Source organism: Lutra lutra, chromosome 3, assembly GCF_902655055.1.
Source record: "Lutra lutra chromosome 3, mLutLut1.2, whole genome shotgun sequence".
NCBI classification, from domain to species: domain Eukaryota; kingdom Metazoa; phylum Chordata; class Mammalia; order Carnivora; family Mustelidae; genus Lutra; species Lutra lutra.
This window is the reverse complement of record NC_062280.1, coordinates 8,179,380-8,197,412: the sequence shown is the minus strand read 5'-3', so window position 1 is coordinate 8,197,412 and position 18,033 is coordinate 8,179,380. Positions and strand designations below refer to the sequence as shown.

The window sequence follows — 18,033 nt, the reverse complement described above, 5'->3', positions numbered from 1 at the left end:
TCTGGGAGTCATTGACACTCAGTTATTCCTTATCCTTCCCGAGCCACACCCTACTACCCTCTACTCCCCCTCCCTGCTCTAGCCCATGTCCTATACCAGAGGGCCCTCTCATCCTCGGTTTTGCTCTCCTCAATTTCAGGCACCTGCAGTCAGGTGCAGTCTGGAAGCAGATGCTCTTCCTTCTGACGTATTGTCAGAAGGTCAGTAGTACCTAATGCTACGTCGCAATGCCTGTCATTCCTCCCACTTCTCTCATCATGGAGACATTTTATCCTCTCGCATCATTACAAGAAGGGCAGGTACAATGCATAAGATATTTGGAGAGAGACCATGCTCACTTGCATTTTATGAGAATAGATTGTTGTAGTTGTTCTATTTCATTATTAGTTACTATGTTATCATTGTTAACCTGTTACTGTGCCTGACTCATAAACTCTGTCATAGGCTTGTGCACATGGGCAACCCATCTCTCGGGGGTGTCTGGCATCCACTGGGGAACTTGGAGCACATCTCCTGCAGACAAGTGGGGACTGCTGCGCCACTCTCCCACAATCCCCTTGCTTTTCTCTCACTATGATGTGCTGTTCGAATCTCTGAGCCTCACCATGTATTTTCCTTCTACTTCAAGTGCCTTTTCCTGTGCTTCATCTTTGTTTGCCTTGGGGAGTAGTTTTTGAACAACCATCTCAGACTCAGGACCAAGTATGCCTCCTCTTGGCACATTTCTACGTGCATTAGGTTGTGTGTCCCTTGTCCAGCATTGTGCTGGGAATCCTTATTGCTGTAGGAGAACATGGATGAAAGCAGGAGATGATTCCAGACTTTTGGTCTTTTATGATCTACTTGCCATCATCTCTGTTACCCTTCCCCTAACATAGTCTAGCTCAGTAGCCAGAAACATGGGTGCCCTGGCCCCACTTCGCTCGGGGAGTCTTGAGAGAGCTGCTGATGCATGTCTGACACTGGGAATGACAAATTTTGGTGCTGAGCAGAACACATTCTTTCAGATTATGAGCCCTAGACTATATGGTGATTTTGATTGGTTTACCCTTGTATGCTTAGTGCCTAGAAATGTATAGGAGGTAGATGACTCAATAAGTGCCTGTCTTATGAATGAATCATGATGAGTGGAAAGATCTTCAAGCTCTCAATAAGAATGGCATCAATACCACGTGTAGGATTTGGCATTGTAATTGCAGCATTTAACATGAACAGGACAGAGGGGCAGTGAGGGAGGGGATAGAGTAAATGGGTGATGGGTACTGGGTGTTACATGTAACACCCAGTGTTACCCAGTGATGAGCACTGGGTGTTATATGTAAGAGATGAATCAGTAAATTCTTCTCCTAAAACCAATACTACACTATATGTTAACTAACTAGAATTCAAAAGAAAAATAAAGAGAAAAGATAAAATGAATAGGAGATAGAAGTATTCAATAAATTATGATAGGATTATTGATTATTTGCTATTAGGAAAAAAAAAGTTAGATTATTTGTACTATGTAATTCCTGTTGGGTTAAAGAAAGGAAATAGGAAAAATTAAGCTGGAAAAGAAGAAAATAATAGTAGATAGATATAATCTGCTTGGCAGGTGGGCAATGGCTTTGTTTTTCTTGTTTTGGTAGGGAGGTGTGTGTGTGTCTGTGTGTGTGTGTGTGTTTAAGGCCCACCCCTCCCTCTCACTCTACTTTTACTCCAAAGCAACCAATTTCATAGCTTAGGACATATCTGTGCAGAAGTTTTCCTATATGCATGTAAGTCATACATACATAAGAACAATATACACACAAGTTTCTTTCTGAAAAACATAATCGTATTCACACAATCATTTTCCGTTTGCTTTTTTTTTTCATTCTGCATATATTGTGGACAACTTCCGAAGTAGACAGAGATCTTTGCTTAATGGCTGCTTACACAGCATTCCCCCTTTGCTCACTGTTAGGATTCTCTTTCCTTTTTAGTTTTTGCTAATAAGCAATGCAAAAATGAACGACTTTGTGTACACCCTTGCATACAAGTTGCTGACTTCCAGCTTTGCTTCCACGTATACTGCCTCCATCTGTGGTCTCAACCTTCATCCCAGAGGGCCCAGCAGCAAACTGCCAGGATTTCTGCATCCCCGTCCAGCAGCCCTGGGCCCCTGGGAGAATGCGCTCCCCAGTGTGATCGGCTGGTTGTGATCAGGCTGCTGAGAGAAAGAACATCTTACCATCAGTTCTGCGGCAGGTTGGCAGGTTTAACCCTTTCTCCGTGATCACACACGTCCCCCTCTCCTCTTTCCTCTGCATCAGGAGGCCCTCCCTGAGGCCAGCTGGTTCAGCTTTGGTCTACCTCATATACCACCTACTTACTTTGCCAGTGAGTTTTCTTGCTATGTTTCATTTTTATGAGGTTAACAAGGCAAGTCCAGGCAGTGCGTGCGTCTGATCAAACTCCCATCACATTTGAAGCTGGAAGAACATAAACATGCTGGAGTTCGTCCTGATTCTGTTTGTTTCTCCACAAAGTCTTGTGGAAAAACGGTCACTGATACCAGTTCTCCTAAATTCTCTGCCTTTTATTCTAGTTCTAACAAATAATAAGTCTCATCACTTCCAACTCCTAATTCAGTAAATTTCCCCTGGGTATAGAGATTACTAAAAATAAAAAATATCTTTAAAATATTTTTAAAAATTTAAAAATGTACCTGGAGTTAAACAATGTTATTGTTTAACCATCAGTTTTTTCCCCAAAGTGATAATGCTCAGTTTTGTTGAGAGCAATGAGACATAGAATGCTCTGAATTGCTGGTGGATATTTAAGTATTTATGCTGATGATAAAACACATTACAATATGAACAATTAATACTTTTGCACTCATAAACATTTAAAAATTCTTCATATCAGAGAATATAATAAAAAAGCAAACTAGGGGCGCCTGGGTGGCTCAGTGGGTTAAAGCCTCTGCCTTCGGCTCAGGTCATGATCCCAGGGTCCTGGGATCGAGCCCCGCATCGGGTTCTCTGCTCTGCGGGGAGCCTGCCTCACCCTCTCTCTGTGCCTGCCTCTCTGCCTACTTGTGATTTCTGTCTGTCAAATAAATAAATAAAATCCTTAAAAAAAAAAAAAAAAGCAAACTAAAAGGAAAAAATATTTCCACAAATTTGATTAAAAAGGATAATGTGTAAAACAGCTTATGTATACTATGTATATATAGTATATACAATATGTAACATATATATTATAATACACATATAATAAAGCTATTAAAACTTTAATTGAAAAAAATGGGTAGAAGGCTAGTTCACAGAACACATGTTATTAAACATGAAAAAACTATGAACTCCACTGATGTTCTAAGAAAGCAAATTAACGCAATATTACTTATCTTTGGTCAAACAAATTAGCAAACATTTTAAAACTGATTCCTACAATTACTATAGCCTTTCAGAAAAGCAGTTTGGTGGGCCGCCTGGGTAGCTCAGTCAGTTAAGTATCCAACTCTTGATCTCAGCTCAGTCTTGATCTCAGAGTGTGAGTTCAAGCCCCACATTGGGTTCCATGCTGGGCATGGAGCCTTCTTTTTTTTTTTTTAATTTTAGTTACTTTCACTAACTGTTTTATTCTAGCATAACAGTATTCATTATTTTTGCACCACACCCAGTGCTCCATGCAATCCGTGCCCTCTACAATACCCACCACCTGGTGCCCCCAACCTCCCACCCCCACCCCTTCAAAATTCTCAGATCGTTTTTCAGAGTCCATAGTCTCTCATGGTTCACCTCCCCTTCGAATTTCCCTCAACTCCCTTCTCCTCTCCATCTCCCCTTGTCCTCCATGCTATTTGTTATGCTCCACAAATAAGCGAAACCATATGATAATTGACTCTCTCTGCTTGACTTATTTCACTCAGCATAATCTCTTCCAGTCCCGTCCATGTTGCTACAAAACTTGGGTATTCATCCTTTCTTTTTTTTTTTTTTTTTTTTTTTTTTTTTACAGCTTTATAAACATATATTTTTATCCCCAGGGGTACAGGTCTGCGAATCGCCAGGTTTACACACTTCACAGCACTCACCATAGCACATACCCTCCCCAATATCCATAACCCCACCCCCTCTCCCAACCCCCTCCCCCCATCAACACTCAGTTTGTTTTGTGAGATTAAGAGTCACTTATGGTTTGTCTCCCTCCCAATCCCATCTTGTTTCATTTACTCTTCTCCTACCCCCTCAACCCCCCATGTTGCATCTCCTCTCCCTCATATCAGGGAGATCATATGATAGTTGTCTTTCTCCGATTGACTTATTTCGCTAAGCATGATACCCTCTAGTTCCATCCACGTCATCGCAAATGGCAAGATTTCATTTCTTTTGATGGCTGCATAGTATTCCATTGTGTATATATACCACTTCTTCTTTATCCATTCGTCTGTTGATGGACATCTAGGTTCTTTCCATAGTTTGGCTATTGTAGACATTGCTGCTATAAACATTCGGGTGCACGTGCCCCTTCGGATCACTACGTTTGTATCTTTAGGGTAAATACCCAGCAGTGCAATTGCAGGGTCATAGGGTAGTTCTATTTTCAACATTTTGAGGAACCTCCATGCTGTTTTCCAGAGTGGTTGCACCAGCTTGCATTCCCACCAACCGTGTAGGAGGGTTCCCCTTTCTCCGCATCCTCGCCAGCATCTGTCATTTCCTGACTTGTTAATTTTAGCCATTCTGACTGGTGTGAGGTGATATCTCATGGTGGTTTTGATTTGTATTTCCCTGATGCCGAGTGATATGGAGCACTTTTTCATGTGTCTGTTGGCCATCTGGATGTCTTCTTTGCAGAAATGTCTGTTCATGTCCTCTGCCCATTTCTTGATTGGATTATTTGTTCTTTGGGTGTTGAGTTTGCTAAGTTCTTTATAGATTTTGGACACTAGCCCTTTATCTGATATGTCATTTGCATATATCTTCTCCCATTCTGTCAGTTGTCTTTTGGTTTTGTTAACTGTTTCCTTTGCTGTGCAAAAGCTTTTGATCTTGATAAAATCCCAAAAGTTCATTTTTGCCCTTGCTTCCCTTGCCTTTGGTGATGTTCCTAGGAAGATGTTGCTGCGGCTGAGGTCGAAGAGGTTGCTGCCTGTGTTCTCCTCGAGGATTTTGATGGATTCCTTTCTCACATTGAGATCCTTCATCCATTTTGAGTCTATTTTCGTGTGGTGTAAGGAAATGATCCAATTTCATTTTTCTGCATGTGGCTGTCCAATTTTCCCAACACCATTTATTGAAGAGGCTGTCTTTTTTCCATTGGACATTCTTTCCTGCTTTGTCGAAGATGAGTTGACCATAGAGTTGAGGGTCCATTTCTGGGCTCTCTATTCTGTTCCATTGATCTATGTGTCTGTTTTTGTGCCAGTACCATGCTGTCTTGATGATGACAGCTTTGTAATAGAGCTTGAAGTCCGGAATTGTGATGCCACCAACTTTGGCTTTCTTTTTCAATATTCCTTTGGCTATTCGAGGTCTTTTCTGGTTCCATATAAATTTTAGGATTTTTTTGTTCCATTTCTTTGAAAAAAAATGGATGGTACTTTGATAGGAATTGCATTAAATGTGTAGATTGCTTTAGGTAGCATAGACATTTTCACAGTATTTATTCTTCCAATCCAGGAGCATGGAACATTTTTCCATTTCTTTGTGTCTTCCTCAATTTCTTTCATGAGTACTTTATAGTTTTCTGAGTATAGATTCTTAGTCTCTTTGGTTAGGTTTATTCCTAGGTATCTTATAGTTTTGGGTGCAATTGTAAATGGGATGGACTCCTTAATTTCTCTTTCTTCTGTCTTGTTGTTAGTGTAGAGAAATGCAACTGATTTCTGTGCATTGATTTTATATCCTGACACTTTACTGAATTCCTGTACAAGTTCTAGCAGTTTTGGAGTGGAGTCTTTTGGGTTTTCCACATATAGTATCATATCTTCTGCAAAGAGTGATAGTTTGACTTCTTCTTTGCCAATTTGGATGCCTTTAATTTCCTTTTGTTGTCTGATTGCTGAGGCTAGGACTTCTAGTACTATGTTGAACAGCAGTGGTGATAACGGACATCCCTGCTGTGTTCCTGACCTTAGCGGAAAAGCTTTCAGTTTTTCTCCATTGAGAATGATATTTGCGGTGGGTTTTTCATAGATGGCTTTGATAATACTGAGGTATGTGCCGTCTATCCCTACACTTTGAAGAGTTTTGATCAGGAAGGGATGCTGTACTTTGTCAAATGCTTTTTCAGCATCTATGGAGAGTATCATATGGTTCTTGTTCTTTCTTTTATTAATGTGTTGTATCACATTGACTGATTTGCGGATGTTGAACCAACCTTGCAGCCCTGGAATAAATCCCACTTGGTCGTGGTGAATAATCCTTTTAATGTACTGTTGAATCCTATTGGCTAGTATTTTGGCGAGAATTTTTGCATCTGTGTTCATCAAGGATATTGGTCTGTAGATCTCTTTTTTGTTGGGATCCTTGCCTGGTTTTGGGATCAAGGTGATGCTGGCCTCATAAAATGAGTTTGGACGTTTTCCTTCTATTTCTATTTTTTGGAACAGTTTCAGGAGAATAGGAATTAGTTCTTCTTTAAATGTTTGGTAGAATTCCCCTGGGAAGCCGTCTGGCCCTGGGCTTTTGTTTGTTTGGAGATTTTTGATGACTGTTTCAATCTCCTTACTGGTTATGAGTCTGTTCAGGCTTTCTATTTCTTCCTGGTTCAGTTGTGGTAGTTTATATGTCTCTAGGAATGCATCCATTTCTTCCAGATTGTCAAATTTGTTGGCGTAGAGTTGCTCATAGTATGTTCTTATAATTGTCTGTATTTCTTTGGTGTTCGTTGTGATCTCTCCTCTTTCATTCATGATTTTATTGATTTGGGTCCTTTCTCTTTTCTTTTTGATAAGTCTGGCCAGGGGGTTATCAATCTTATTAATTCTTTCAAAGAACCAGCTCCTAGTTTCGTTGATTTGTTCTATTGTTTTTTTGGTTTCTATTTCATTGATTTCTGCTCTGATCTTTATGATTTCTCTTCTCCTGCTGGGTTTAGGGTTTCTTTCTTGTTCTTTCTCCAGCTCCTTTAGGTGTAGGGTTAGGTTGTGTACCTGAGACCTTTCTTGTTTCTTGAGAAAGGCTTGTACCGCTATATATTTTCCTCTCAGGACTGCCTTTGTTGTGTCCCACAGATTCTGAACCGTTGTGTTTTCATTATCATTTGTTTCCATAAATTTTTTCAATTCTTCTTTAATTTCCTGGTTGACCCATTCATTCTTTAGAAGGATGCTGTTTAGTCTCCATGTATTTGGGTTCTTTCCAAATTTCCTCTTGTGATTGAGTTCTAGCTTTAGAGCATTGTGGTCTGAAAATATGCAGGGAATGATCCCAATCTTTTGATACCGGTTGAGACCTGATTTAGGACCAAGAATGTGATCTATTCTGGAGAATGTTCCATGTGCACTAGAGAAGAATGTGTATTCTGTTCCTTTGGGATGAAATGTTCTGAATATATCTGTGATGTCCATCTGGTCCAGTGTGTCATTTAAGGCCTTGATTTCCTTGTTGATCTTTTGCTTGGATGATCTGTCCATTTCAGTGAGGGGAGTGTTAAAATCCCCTACTATTATTGTATTCTTGTCGATGTGTTTCTTTGATTTTGTTATTAATTGGTTTATATAGTTGACTGCTCCCACGTTAGGGGCATAGATATTTAAAATTGTTAGATCTTCTTGTTGGACAGTTCCTTTGAGTATGATAGAGTGTCCTTCCTCATCTCTTATTATAGTCTTTGGCTTAAAATCTAATTGATCTGATCTAAGGATTGCCACTCCTGCTTTCTTCTGATGTCCATTAGCATGGTAAATTCTTTTCCACCCCCTCACTTTAAACCTGGAGGTGTCTTCGGGTTTAAGATGAGTTTCTTGTAGGCAACATATAGATGGGTTTTGTTTTTTTATCCATTCTGATACCCTGTGTCTTTTGATTGGGGCATTTAGCCCATTAACATTCAGGGTAAGTATTGAGAGATATGAATTTAGTGCCATTGTATTGCCTGTAAGGTGACTGTTATTGTATATTGTCTCTGTTTCTTTCTGATCTACTACTTTTAGGGTCTCTCTTTGCTTAGAGGACCCCTTTCAATATTTCCTGTAGAGCTGGTTTGGTGTTTGCAAATCCTTTCAGTTTTTGTTTGTCCTGGAAGCTTTTAATCTCTCCTTCTATTTTCAATGATAGCCTAGCTGGATATAGTATTCTTGGCTGCATGTTTTTCTCGTTTAGTACTCTGAATATATCATGCCAGCTCTTTCTGGCCTGCCAGGTCTCTGTGGATAAGTCTGCTGCCAATCTAATATTTTTACCATTGTACGTTACAGACTTCTTTTCCCGGGCTGCTTTCAGGATCTTTTCTTTGTCACTAAGACTTGTAAATTTTACTATTAGGTGACGGGGTGTGGACCTATTCTTATTGATCTTGAGGGGGGTTCTCTGAACCTCTTGAATTTTGATGCTTGTTCCCTTTGCCATATTGGGGAAATTCTCTCCAGTAATTCTCTCCAATATACCTTCTGCTCCCCTCTCTGTTTCCTCTTCTTCTGGAATCCCAATTATTCTAATGTTGTTTCGTCTTATGGTGTCACTTATCTCTCGAATTCTCCCCTCATGGTCCAGTAGCTGTTTGTCCCTCTTTTGCTCAGCTTCTTTATTCTCTGTCATTTGGTCTTCTATATTGCTAATTCTTTCTTCTGTCTCATTTATCCTAGCTGTGAGAGCCTCCATTTTTGATTGCACCTCATTAATAGCTTTTTTGATTTCAACTTGGTTTGATTTTAGTTCTTTTATTTCTCCAGAAAGGGCTTTTATATGTCCCGAGAGGGTTGCTTTAATATCTTCCATGCCTTTTTCAAGCCCGGCTAGAACCTTGAGAATCGTCATTCTGAACTCTATATCTGACATATTACCAATGTCTGTATTGATTAGGTCCCTAGCCTTTGGTACTGCCTCTTGTTCTTTTTTTTTGTTGTGAATTTTTCCGCCTTGTCATTTTGTCCAGATAAGAGTTTATGAAGGAGCAAGTAAAATACTAAAAGGGTGGCAACAACCCCAGGAAAATATGCTTTAGCCAAATCAGAAGAGATCCCAAATTGTGAGGGGGGAGAAAGGGGATAAAAAGGGGTTCAAAAAGAAAAAAAAAAAAAGAAACTTTCAGATAGTGGTTGATTTTCTGTTTCTAGAATTGCTGTTCTTCTTCTCTTCAATCTCCCGTTGGATTTGTAGGTGTTTGCAATCTTTAGATAAGCTATTTAGCTGATCTCCCGCTACCCGAAGTAGTCTCAGCCTGCTACTTCTCCACCATCTTGACTCCTCCCCGGCATGGAGCCTTCTTAAAAAAAAAAGAAAAAATAGCTTAGTGACATTAATCAATTGCTTTTTATAAACTCTTTTATCTTTGACATAGTAGTTTTCTTTTCAGGAATCAAAGAATCATTAGAAATTTTAAGAAATGTATATTTAATGAAACATAATTTAACACAGCAGTAAATTAGGAGTGACTGAAGGGTTCAATATTAGAAGATAGTTTTTAAAATGTTTTTTTGTTTCAAGTTTTAAAATTCTAGTTAGTAAACATATAGTGTAATATTGGTTTCAGGAGTTCATCACTTACATATAACATCCAGTTCTAACCCCAAGTGCCCCCCTTAAGCCTATTTCCCATCTAGCCCATCCCCCACCTCCCTCCCTGCATTAACCCTCAGTTTGTTCTCTCATTAAAGAGTCTCTTATGGTTTGCTTCCCTCTCTCAGTTTTTTCCCCTTCCCCCATGTTCCTCTGTTTTGTTTCTTAAATTATTAAAATATTTTAAAAGAGTATTTCATGAAACGGTAAAAGATATCTTACAATCTGAGCTTTGGTAAAAAAATTGTATGCAAAATTGCCTCTACAGGGATTCTAATTGTCAAACCCAGAGGGATATAAAAACTGCAGGAAATTTATCCTGATTATCTCTGAATTATATTGGATTTGTTTTAAATGGCAGTCAGCAAGGTCAGTGTTTCAGGGATGGGATTCTGGTCTCGCTGATTCTGTGTCTGGCACATAGTAGATGGTCTGTTAGTAGGTGTCACAGCTCTGTGTGACTCTGCACGCTGCTGGAAACTCTCCGCTGGTGGAGTGACTCGAGCTCTGGGTTCTAGGAACTGCCGTACGAAGCTCTGCGGTACATGACAGGGGACTGCAACTACGGAGGCCGGGTGACCGACGACTGGGACCGGCGCACACTGCACAGCATTCTGAACAAATTCTTCAACAAAGAATTAGTCCAAAACCCAAGCTATAAATTCGACTCAAGCGGCATCTATTTCGTTCCTCCTTCTGGTGACGTAAGTACAGCCTTCAAGAAAACAAAAAGCAGTAAAACCTGAAATTCCTCTGATAAAATGGTGATTGTTTTTCCCCCAGAGGCCTCATTTTTTTGGTTAACCATCATGTGTGCTTTCTCCAGCCTTCTTTTTTTTTTTTTTTTTAAGATTTTTATTTATTTATTTGACAGAGAGAGATCACAAGCAGGCAGAGAGGCAGGCAGAGAGAGAGGAGGAAGCAGGCTCCCTGCTGAGCAGAGAGCCCGATGCGGGGCTCGATCCCAGGACCCTGAGATCATGACCTGAGCCGAAGGCAGCGGCTTAACCCACTGAGCCACCCAGGCGCCCCTTCTCCAGCCTTCTTGAACAAACCTCATGCATATGTAGGTAGTGGTTTGCTGTTTGCTCTAATGTGAGGACTTTCAGAAACGCCACTCGCCTAAGAAGATCTTTCTTAGTGACCTGAAATTCTATCGTCATGAATTTGTCCCTTTGGTAAAAAGACATTGTCCCCAGTTAAAATGGAAATACACATGAGAAGGGTTACAAAATGATATTAACAAGAATAGTTAATATCTAGATCATGCTTACTTATTTACAAAGCAGTACAGTAATTATCTCACTAGAGCATCAAATTAACATCGGTATTATTACTCGGCCCTTTTTACAAATGAGAAAGAGGGTTGTCAGAAGTTAAATGACTTGCCGAAGGCCACACGGATAGAAAGGGGAAGAGAGTTACAGAACCACCTACTGCCAAGAGTCCATTTCCTTCTGCTCCTTTTTCCAGGTCTGCCTAGTGGAAGGTGCGGTATCTGCCTTCACATGATCACACAGTAGGCGCCCAGGGACCGCCAGGACAATTGACTTGGTTCTCATTTTATTCCGAAAAGTCAGAAGGGCATGTATTGAAAGTTAAACCTATGACCACGTGCATCAGAGGCACATACCATAACCACATCGTCCATTAGGATTAATGCTAGCTGAGAGCAGATGTCAATAGGGATGAAGAGAAGATCAGTCCCAGAGCCTCGGTCACTAGATAAGTGGACGAGGCCCACTTGTGGAACCAGGGGTATCAGGATTTCACGTGAGAAAAAGGCGAGATGAAGTCAGGTGTATGTAACATGACCCATTTTGAGAAACCGTCAGTGACCAGTCCCCCATCCCCATCCACCATATGTGTCTATAAGTGTTGGTATGACTGTGTGTGCCTGAAGAAAGGCTTGCAATTTTGACAGAAGTCCATGTAAATAAAATATAAAATGTGTGTGCATATGCATAAAAAGAAATGTTAATGGTGATTATCTCAGGATAATAAGCATGTGGGTAATGTTTACTTTTCTGAATTACATGGATTTATCACAAGAGGAAATAGAAAAATCAGAGTAGAGAGAAAAAAATTATTTTTATTGCAATCAATGAAGAACAATCATCAGTAAATGTGGCACAAAAAAATTTCTCCGGAAGAAATTGTCTAAATAAGGTGGCTGGGATATGCCTCTCTCCATTTTAAAATCCATTCCAATTGAATGGAACATTTTTTTTTCTTCCTAAATGTTTCCTTTTTCTTTCTTTCTTTTTTTTTTTTTTTTTAACTTTGGACCAGGTTGAAAGAAAATGAAAGCATTTGGTGTCCAGTTCCACAGGCTCATCCACTCAATAACTCGAGTACTGGAAATTTTCTCTTCTCAGAGAGAAAGTTCTACAGGATAATTGATTTCTAACCTCCTGACTCTTTGTTATTCATCTTTGCAGCACAAGAGCTACATCGAATACACGAAGACTCTGCCACTGAACCCTGCACCAGAAATCTTTGGGATGAACGCCAACGCCGATATCACTAAAGATCAGTCAGAAACTCAACTGCTGTTTGATAACATTCTCCTCACCCAGGTATGCGCTCGAGTAGGAACGAGCTTCTGCGGCTGGAAGGGAGTCTGCCCGAGCAGCGTGGGCCATCTGTTCCAGTGGAGAACCATTTTAAGGAAAAGATGAAAATTCCTATGTACCTTAAATATGAATTTAAACATGAAGTATACGAGCATATGGTTCGGGTTGGCTTTTTCTTTTTCCCCATCAGCCTTTTGATTTGGAAAGAATCGTTGAGTATCATTCAGCTGCTAGGAGTTCCATTTCACCTTTCTTACAGAAACCATGTTCAAGTGCATTGTATTTTCTTTTTCTTCCAAGTTTTTATTTCAATTCAGGTTAGGTAACGTATAGTGTAGTATTGGTTTTAGGAGAAGAGTTTAGTGATTCATCACTTAAACGTAACACCCAGTGCTTGTCACAAGTGCCCTCCTTAATACCCATCGCTCATCTAGCCCATCCCCCACCCACTGCCCTCCAACAACCCTTCGTTCGTTCTCTATGGTTAAGAGTTTCTTATGGGTTGCCTCCCTGTCTGTTTTAATCTTATTTTATTTTTCCTTCCCTAAGTTCATCCATACTGTTTCATAAACGCCACATAGGAGCAAAATCATATGGCATTTGTCTTTCTCTGACCGACTTATTTCACTTAGCATAGTACCCTATAGCTCCATCTACGACATGGCAAATGGCAAGGTTTCATTCTTTTTGATGGTTGAGGAATATTCCTGTGTGCGTGTGTACGTAGATGTGTGCATACATGTATAAACACACCACATCTCCTTTATCTATGCATCACTTAATGGATACTTGGGTTCTTTCCACAGTTTGCTGTTGTCGATAGTGCTGCTATAAACATCAGGGTGCCTGTGCTCTCTTCAAATCTGTACTTTTCTATACTTTTTTTTTTTAAGATTTTATTTGTTTATTTGACAGAGAGAGATCACACGTAGACAGAGAGGCAGGCAGAGAGAGAGAGAGGGAAGCAGGCTCCCTGCTGAGCAGAGAGCCCGATGCGGGACTCGATCCCGGGACCCTGAGGTCATGACCTGAGCTGAAGGCAGCGGCTTAACCCACTGGGCCACCCAGGCGCCCCTGTACTTTTCTCTACTTTAGGTAGATACCTCTTAGTGAAATTGCTGGGTCATAGGGTAGCTCTATTAACTTTTTGAGGAACCTCCATACTGTTTCCCAGAGTGGCTGCACCAGCTTCCCTTCCCACCAGTAGTGCAAGAGATGTTCCTGTTCTCCACATCCTCATCAACATTTGTTTTTTCCTGAGTTGTTCATTTTAGTCATTCTGACTGGTGTAAGGTGGTATCTCATTGTCGTTTTGAATTGTATTTCCCCAATGATGAGTGATATTTAGCAACTTTTCATGTGTCTATTAGCCATCTGGATGTCTTCTTTGGAAAAATATCTATTGATGTCTTCTGCCCATTTCTTAAGTGGATTATTGTTTTTTGGGTATTGAGTTTGATAAGTTCTTTATAGATTTTGGATCATACTCTTTATCAGATATGTCATTTGCAAATATCTTCTCCCATTCTGTAGGCTGTCTTTTACTTTTGCTTATTGTTTCCTTCACTGTGCAGAAGCTTTTTATCTTGATGAAGTCCCAGTAGTTCATTTTTGGTTTTGTTTCCCTTGCCTCAGGTAACCTGTCTAGTAAGAAGTTGCTATGGCCAAGGTCAAAGAGGTTGCTGCCTGTGTTCTTTAGGATTTTGATATTTCCTGTCTCACATTTAGGTCTTTCATCCATTTTGAATTTATTTTTGCGTATGGTGTAAAAAAGTAGCCCAGTTTCCTTCTTATGTCTGTCATTGTCCATGTTTCCCCATAACCACCATGTTTCCCCATAACCATTTGTTGAAAATTGTCTTTTTCCCACTGGATATTCTTTCCTGCTTTGCCAAATATTACTTGGCCATATAGCTGCAGGTCCACTTCTGGATTATTTTCTGTTCTGTTGATCCACATGCCTGTTTTTGTGCCAGTACCATACTGTCTTGATGATTACAGCTTGGTAATAGAGCTTGAAGTCCGGAATTGTGATGCCACCATCTTTGGGTTTGTTGGTTTTTTTGTTTGTTTGTTTGTTTGTTTTTTCAGCATTCCTCTGGCTATCTGGGGTCTTTCTGGTTCCATACAAATTTTTGGATTGTTTGTTCTAGCTCTGTAAAGCTGGTGGTATTTTGATAGGGATTGCATTGAATGTGTAAATTCTTTGGGTAGTATAGACATTCTAACAATATTTGTTCTTCCAATCCATGAGAATGGGATGTTTTTCCATTTCTTTATGTCATCTTCAATTTCTTTCATAAGCGTTCTATAGTTTTCAGAGTATAGATCTTTTACCATTTTAGTCAGGTTTATTTCTAGGTATCTTATGGTTTTTGGTGCAATTGTAAATGGGATCGATACCTTGATTTCTCTTTCTGCTTCTTCATTATTGTTGTAGAGAAATGCACATATTTCTGTATGTTGATTTTATATCCTACAACTTTGCTGAATTCATGTATTATTTCTAGCAATGTTTTGGTGGAGTCTTTTGGGTTTTCTACATAGAGTATCATGTCATGTGCAAATAGTGAAAGTTTGGCTTCTTCCTTGCTGATGTTTTAAATTTCTTTTTGCTGCCTGATTGCTGAGGCTAGGATGTCCAGTACTATGTTGAACAACAGTGGTGATAGTGCGCATCCCTGTCAAGTTCCTGACCTTAGGAGAAAAGGTCTCAGTTTTTCCCCATTGAGGATGATATTAACTATGGGTCTTTTTTTTTAAAATTTTATTTATTTATTTTGACAGAGAGAGATCACAAGTAGGCAGAGAGGCAGACAGAGAGAGAAAGGGAAGAAGACTCCCCGCTAAGCAGAGAGCCCGATGTGGGGCCAGATCCCAGAACCCTGAGACCATGACCTGAGCCAAAGGCAGAGGCTTTAACCCACTAAGCCATCCAGGTGCCCCAACTATGGGTCTTTTATATATGGCCTTGATGATGTTGAGCTTTATTCCTTCTATCCCTACTTTCTTGAGGTTTTTTTCAAGAAAGGTACTATATATTGTCAAATGTTTTTTCTGCATCTGTTGAGAGAATTATATGGTTCTTGTCCTTTCTTTTACAAATGTGGTGTATCATGTTGATTGATTTGTGAATATTGAGCCACTGCTGCAGCCCAGGAAAAAAATCCCACTTGATTGTGGTGAACAATTCTTTTAACATCTCTTGGATTCAATTTGCTAGTATCTTGTTGGGAATTTTTGCATCCATGTTTATCAGGGATATTGGTCTGAAATTTTCCCTTTTTTAAAAAGTTTTATTTCTTTTACAGAAAGAAAAAGAGAGGAAACGGGGTGGGAGCAGTAGAAGGAAAAACTCTCAAGCAGACTCCATGCTGAGTACAGAGACTGACACATATCTTGATCTCACAACCCTGAGATCATGACTTGAGACCAAATCAAATGTCAGATGTTTAACTGACTGAGCCACCCAGGGGCCCCTCTAATTCTCCTTTTTAGTAGGGTCCTCTGTCTGGTTTTGGAGTCAAGATAGTTCTGGCCTCATAGAATGAGTTTAGAGGTTTTTCCTTCCATTTCTATTTTTTGGAACAGTTTAAGAAGATTAAGTGTTAACTCTTCTTTAAATGTTTGGTAGAATTCCCCTGGGAAGCCATCTACGATGGACTCCTGTTTCTTGGGAGATATTCGATTACTAATTCAATTTCTTTGATGGTCATTGGTCTGTTGAAATTTTCTCTTTCTTTCTGCTTCAGTTTAGGTAGTTTATATTTTTATAGGAATTTATTTATTTCTTCCAAATGGCCCAATTCATTGTCATATAATTGCTCATAATTTTTTGTGTTTCTGCAGTGTTGGTTGTGATCTTTCCCTCTCTTTAGTGATTATTTCTTTGGGTTCTTTCTTTTTTCTTTTTGATAAATCTGGCCAGGTTATCAATTTTGTCAATTCTTTCAAAGAACCAACTCCTAGTTTTGTTGATCTGTTCTGCTGTTCATTTTTTAATTTCTATATCCTTTATTTCTGCTCTAATCTTTTATCATTCCCGTTTTTCTGCTGATTTTAGGCTTTATTTGCTATTCTTTTTCTAGCTCCTTTAGGTGTAAGGTTAGATTGTGTATTTGAGATTTTTCTTGCTTCTTGAGGTAGGATTGCATTGCTATATACTTCCCTCCTTGACTGCTTTGCTGCATCCCAGATGTTTCTGGACTACTGTGTTTTCATTTTCATTTGCTTCCATGAATTTTTTATTTCTTCTTTAATTTCCTGATTAACCTATTCATCCTTTAATAGGATGTTCTTTAACCTCCATGTATTTGTGGTCAATCCAAATTTTTTCTTGTGGTTGGCTTCAAGTTTCATAATGCTGTGGTCTGAAAATAGGCATGGTGTGATCTCAGTCTTTCTGCACTGGTTGAGGCCTGATTTGTGACCTGGTGTGTGACCTATTCTGGAGAATATTCCATGTTCACTCAAAAAGAATGTGTATTCTGCCACTTTAGGATGAAATGTTCTGGCGATATCTGTGAAGTCCATCTGGTCCAGTGTGTCATTAAAAGCCCTTGTTTCATTGTTGATCCTCTGCTTAGATGATCTGTTTATTGCTATAATAGTAGGTGTTAAAGTTCCCTATTATTATAGTATTATCAGTGAGTTTCTTTATGTTTGTTATTAATTGATTTAGATATTTGGGTGATCCTAAGTTGGAAGAATAAATATTTACAATTGCTTGATTTTCTGGTTGGGTAGACCCCTTTATTATGATATAGTGCTATTCTTCATCTCTTCTTACAGACTTTGGTTTAAAATTTAGTTTGTCTGATATAAGCATGGCTACTCCAGCTTTCTTCTGATGACCTTTAGCATGATAAAATGTCCTCCATCCCCTCACTTTCAATCTGCAGGTGTCTGGGTCTAAAATGAGTCTTTCGTAAGCAGCATGTCATGGGTCTTATTTTTTAAATCATTCTTATACCCTATGTCTTTTGATTGGAGCATTTAATCCATTTACATTCAGAGTAATTATTGATAGATATGATTTAGTGCCATTTAAAGCTGTAAAGTGGCCATTGTACCTGTAAAGTTGCTCTTCCTTTAGATTGTCTCTGTTTCCTTTCTAGTCTTTGTTTCTTTTTGGTCTCTCTTTCCCACTAAAAGGGTGCCCTTTAATATTTCTTGCAGGGCTGGTTTAGTGTTCACAAACTCCTTTGGTTTTTGCTTATCTGGGAAATTCTTTATCTTTCCTTCTATTCTGAATGACAGCCTTGCTGGGTAAAGTATACTGGGCTGCATATTTTTCCCCTTAGCACATTGACTATTTCATCCTGCTCCCTTCTGGCCTGCCGACTTACTGTGGACAAGTCTGCTGCTGACCTTATATATCTACTTTTGTAGGTTAAGGATGTTTTTTTCCCACTACTTTCAGAATTCTTTCTTTATCTTTGAATTTTGCAAGTTTCACTATGATATGTCTCAGTATTGATCTGTTTTTGTTGATTTTGAGGGGAGTTCTCTGTGCCTCTTGGACTGTAGTGCCTGTTTCTTTCCCCAGATTAGGGAAGTTCTCAGCCATAATTTATTCAAATAAACCTTTTGCCCCCTTTTCCCACTCTTTTCCTTCAGGGGCTCCTATAATATGGCTATTGTCATGCTTTATGTAATTGCCAAGTCCCCTAAATCTATATTCATGATCTAATAGTTTTCTTTCCCTTTTCTTCTCAGCTTCATTATTTTCCATAATTTCATCTTCTGGATCACCTGTTTGTTCCTCT

The 18,033-nt window shown here is 39.4% G+C and overlaps 1 protein-coding gene across 2 annotated transcripts in view; it reads left to right on the top strand.

Moving 5' to 3' along the window:
- DNAH7 (dynein axonemal heavy chain 7) overlaps window positions 1-18,033 on the top strand; it is a 273,847-nt gene that overhangs the window by 238,295 nt on the left and 17,519 nt on the right. For both annotated transcript variants that reach the window (XM_047720641.1, XM_047720640.1), the window contains 2 exons: window positions 10,208-10,393; window positions 12,131-12,268. In XM_047720641.1, the coding sequence (XP_047576597.1) occupies window positions 10,208-10,393; window positions 12,131-12,268 (324 nt within the window). The remainder of the gene's footprint in view (window positions 1-10,207; window positions 10,394-12,130; window positions 12,269-18,033) is intronic.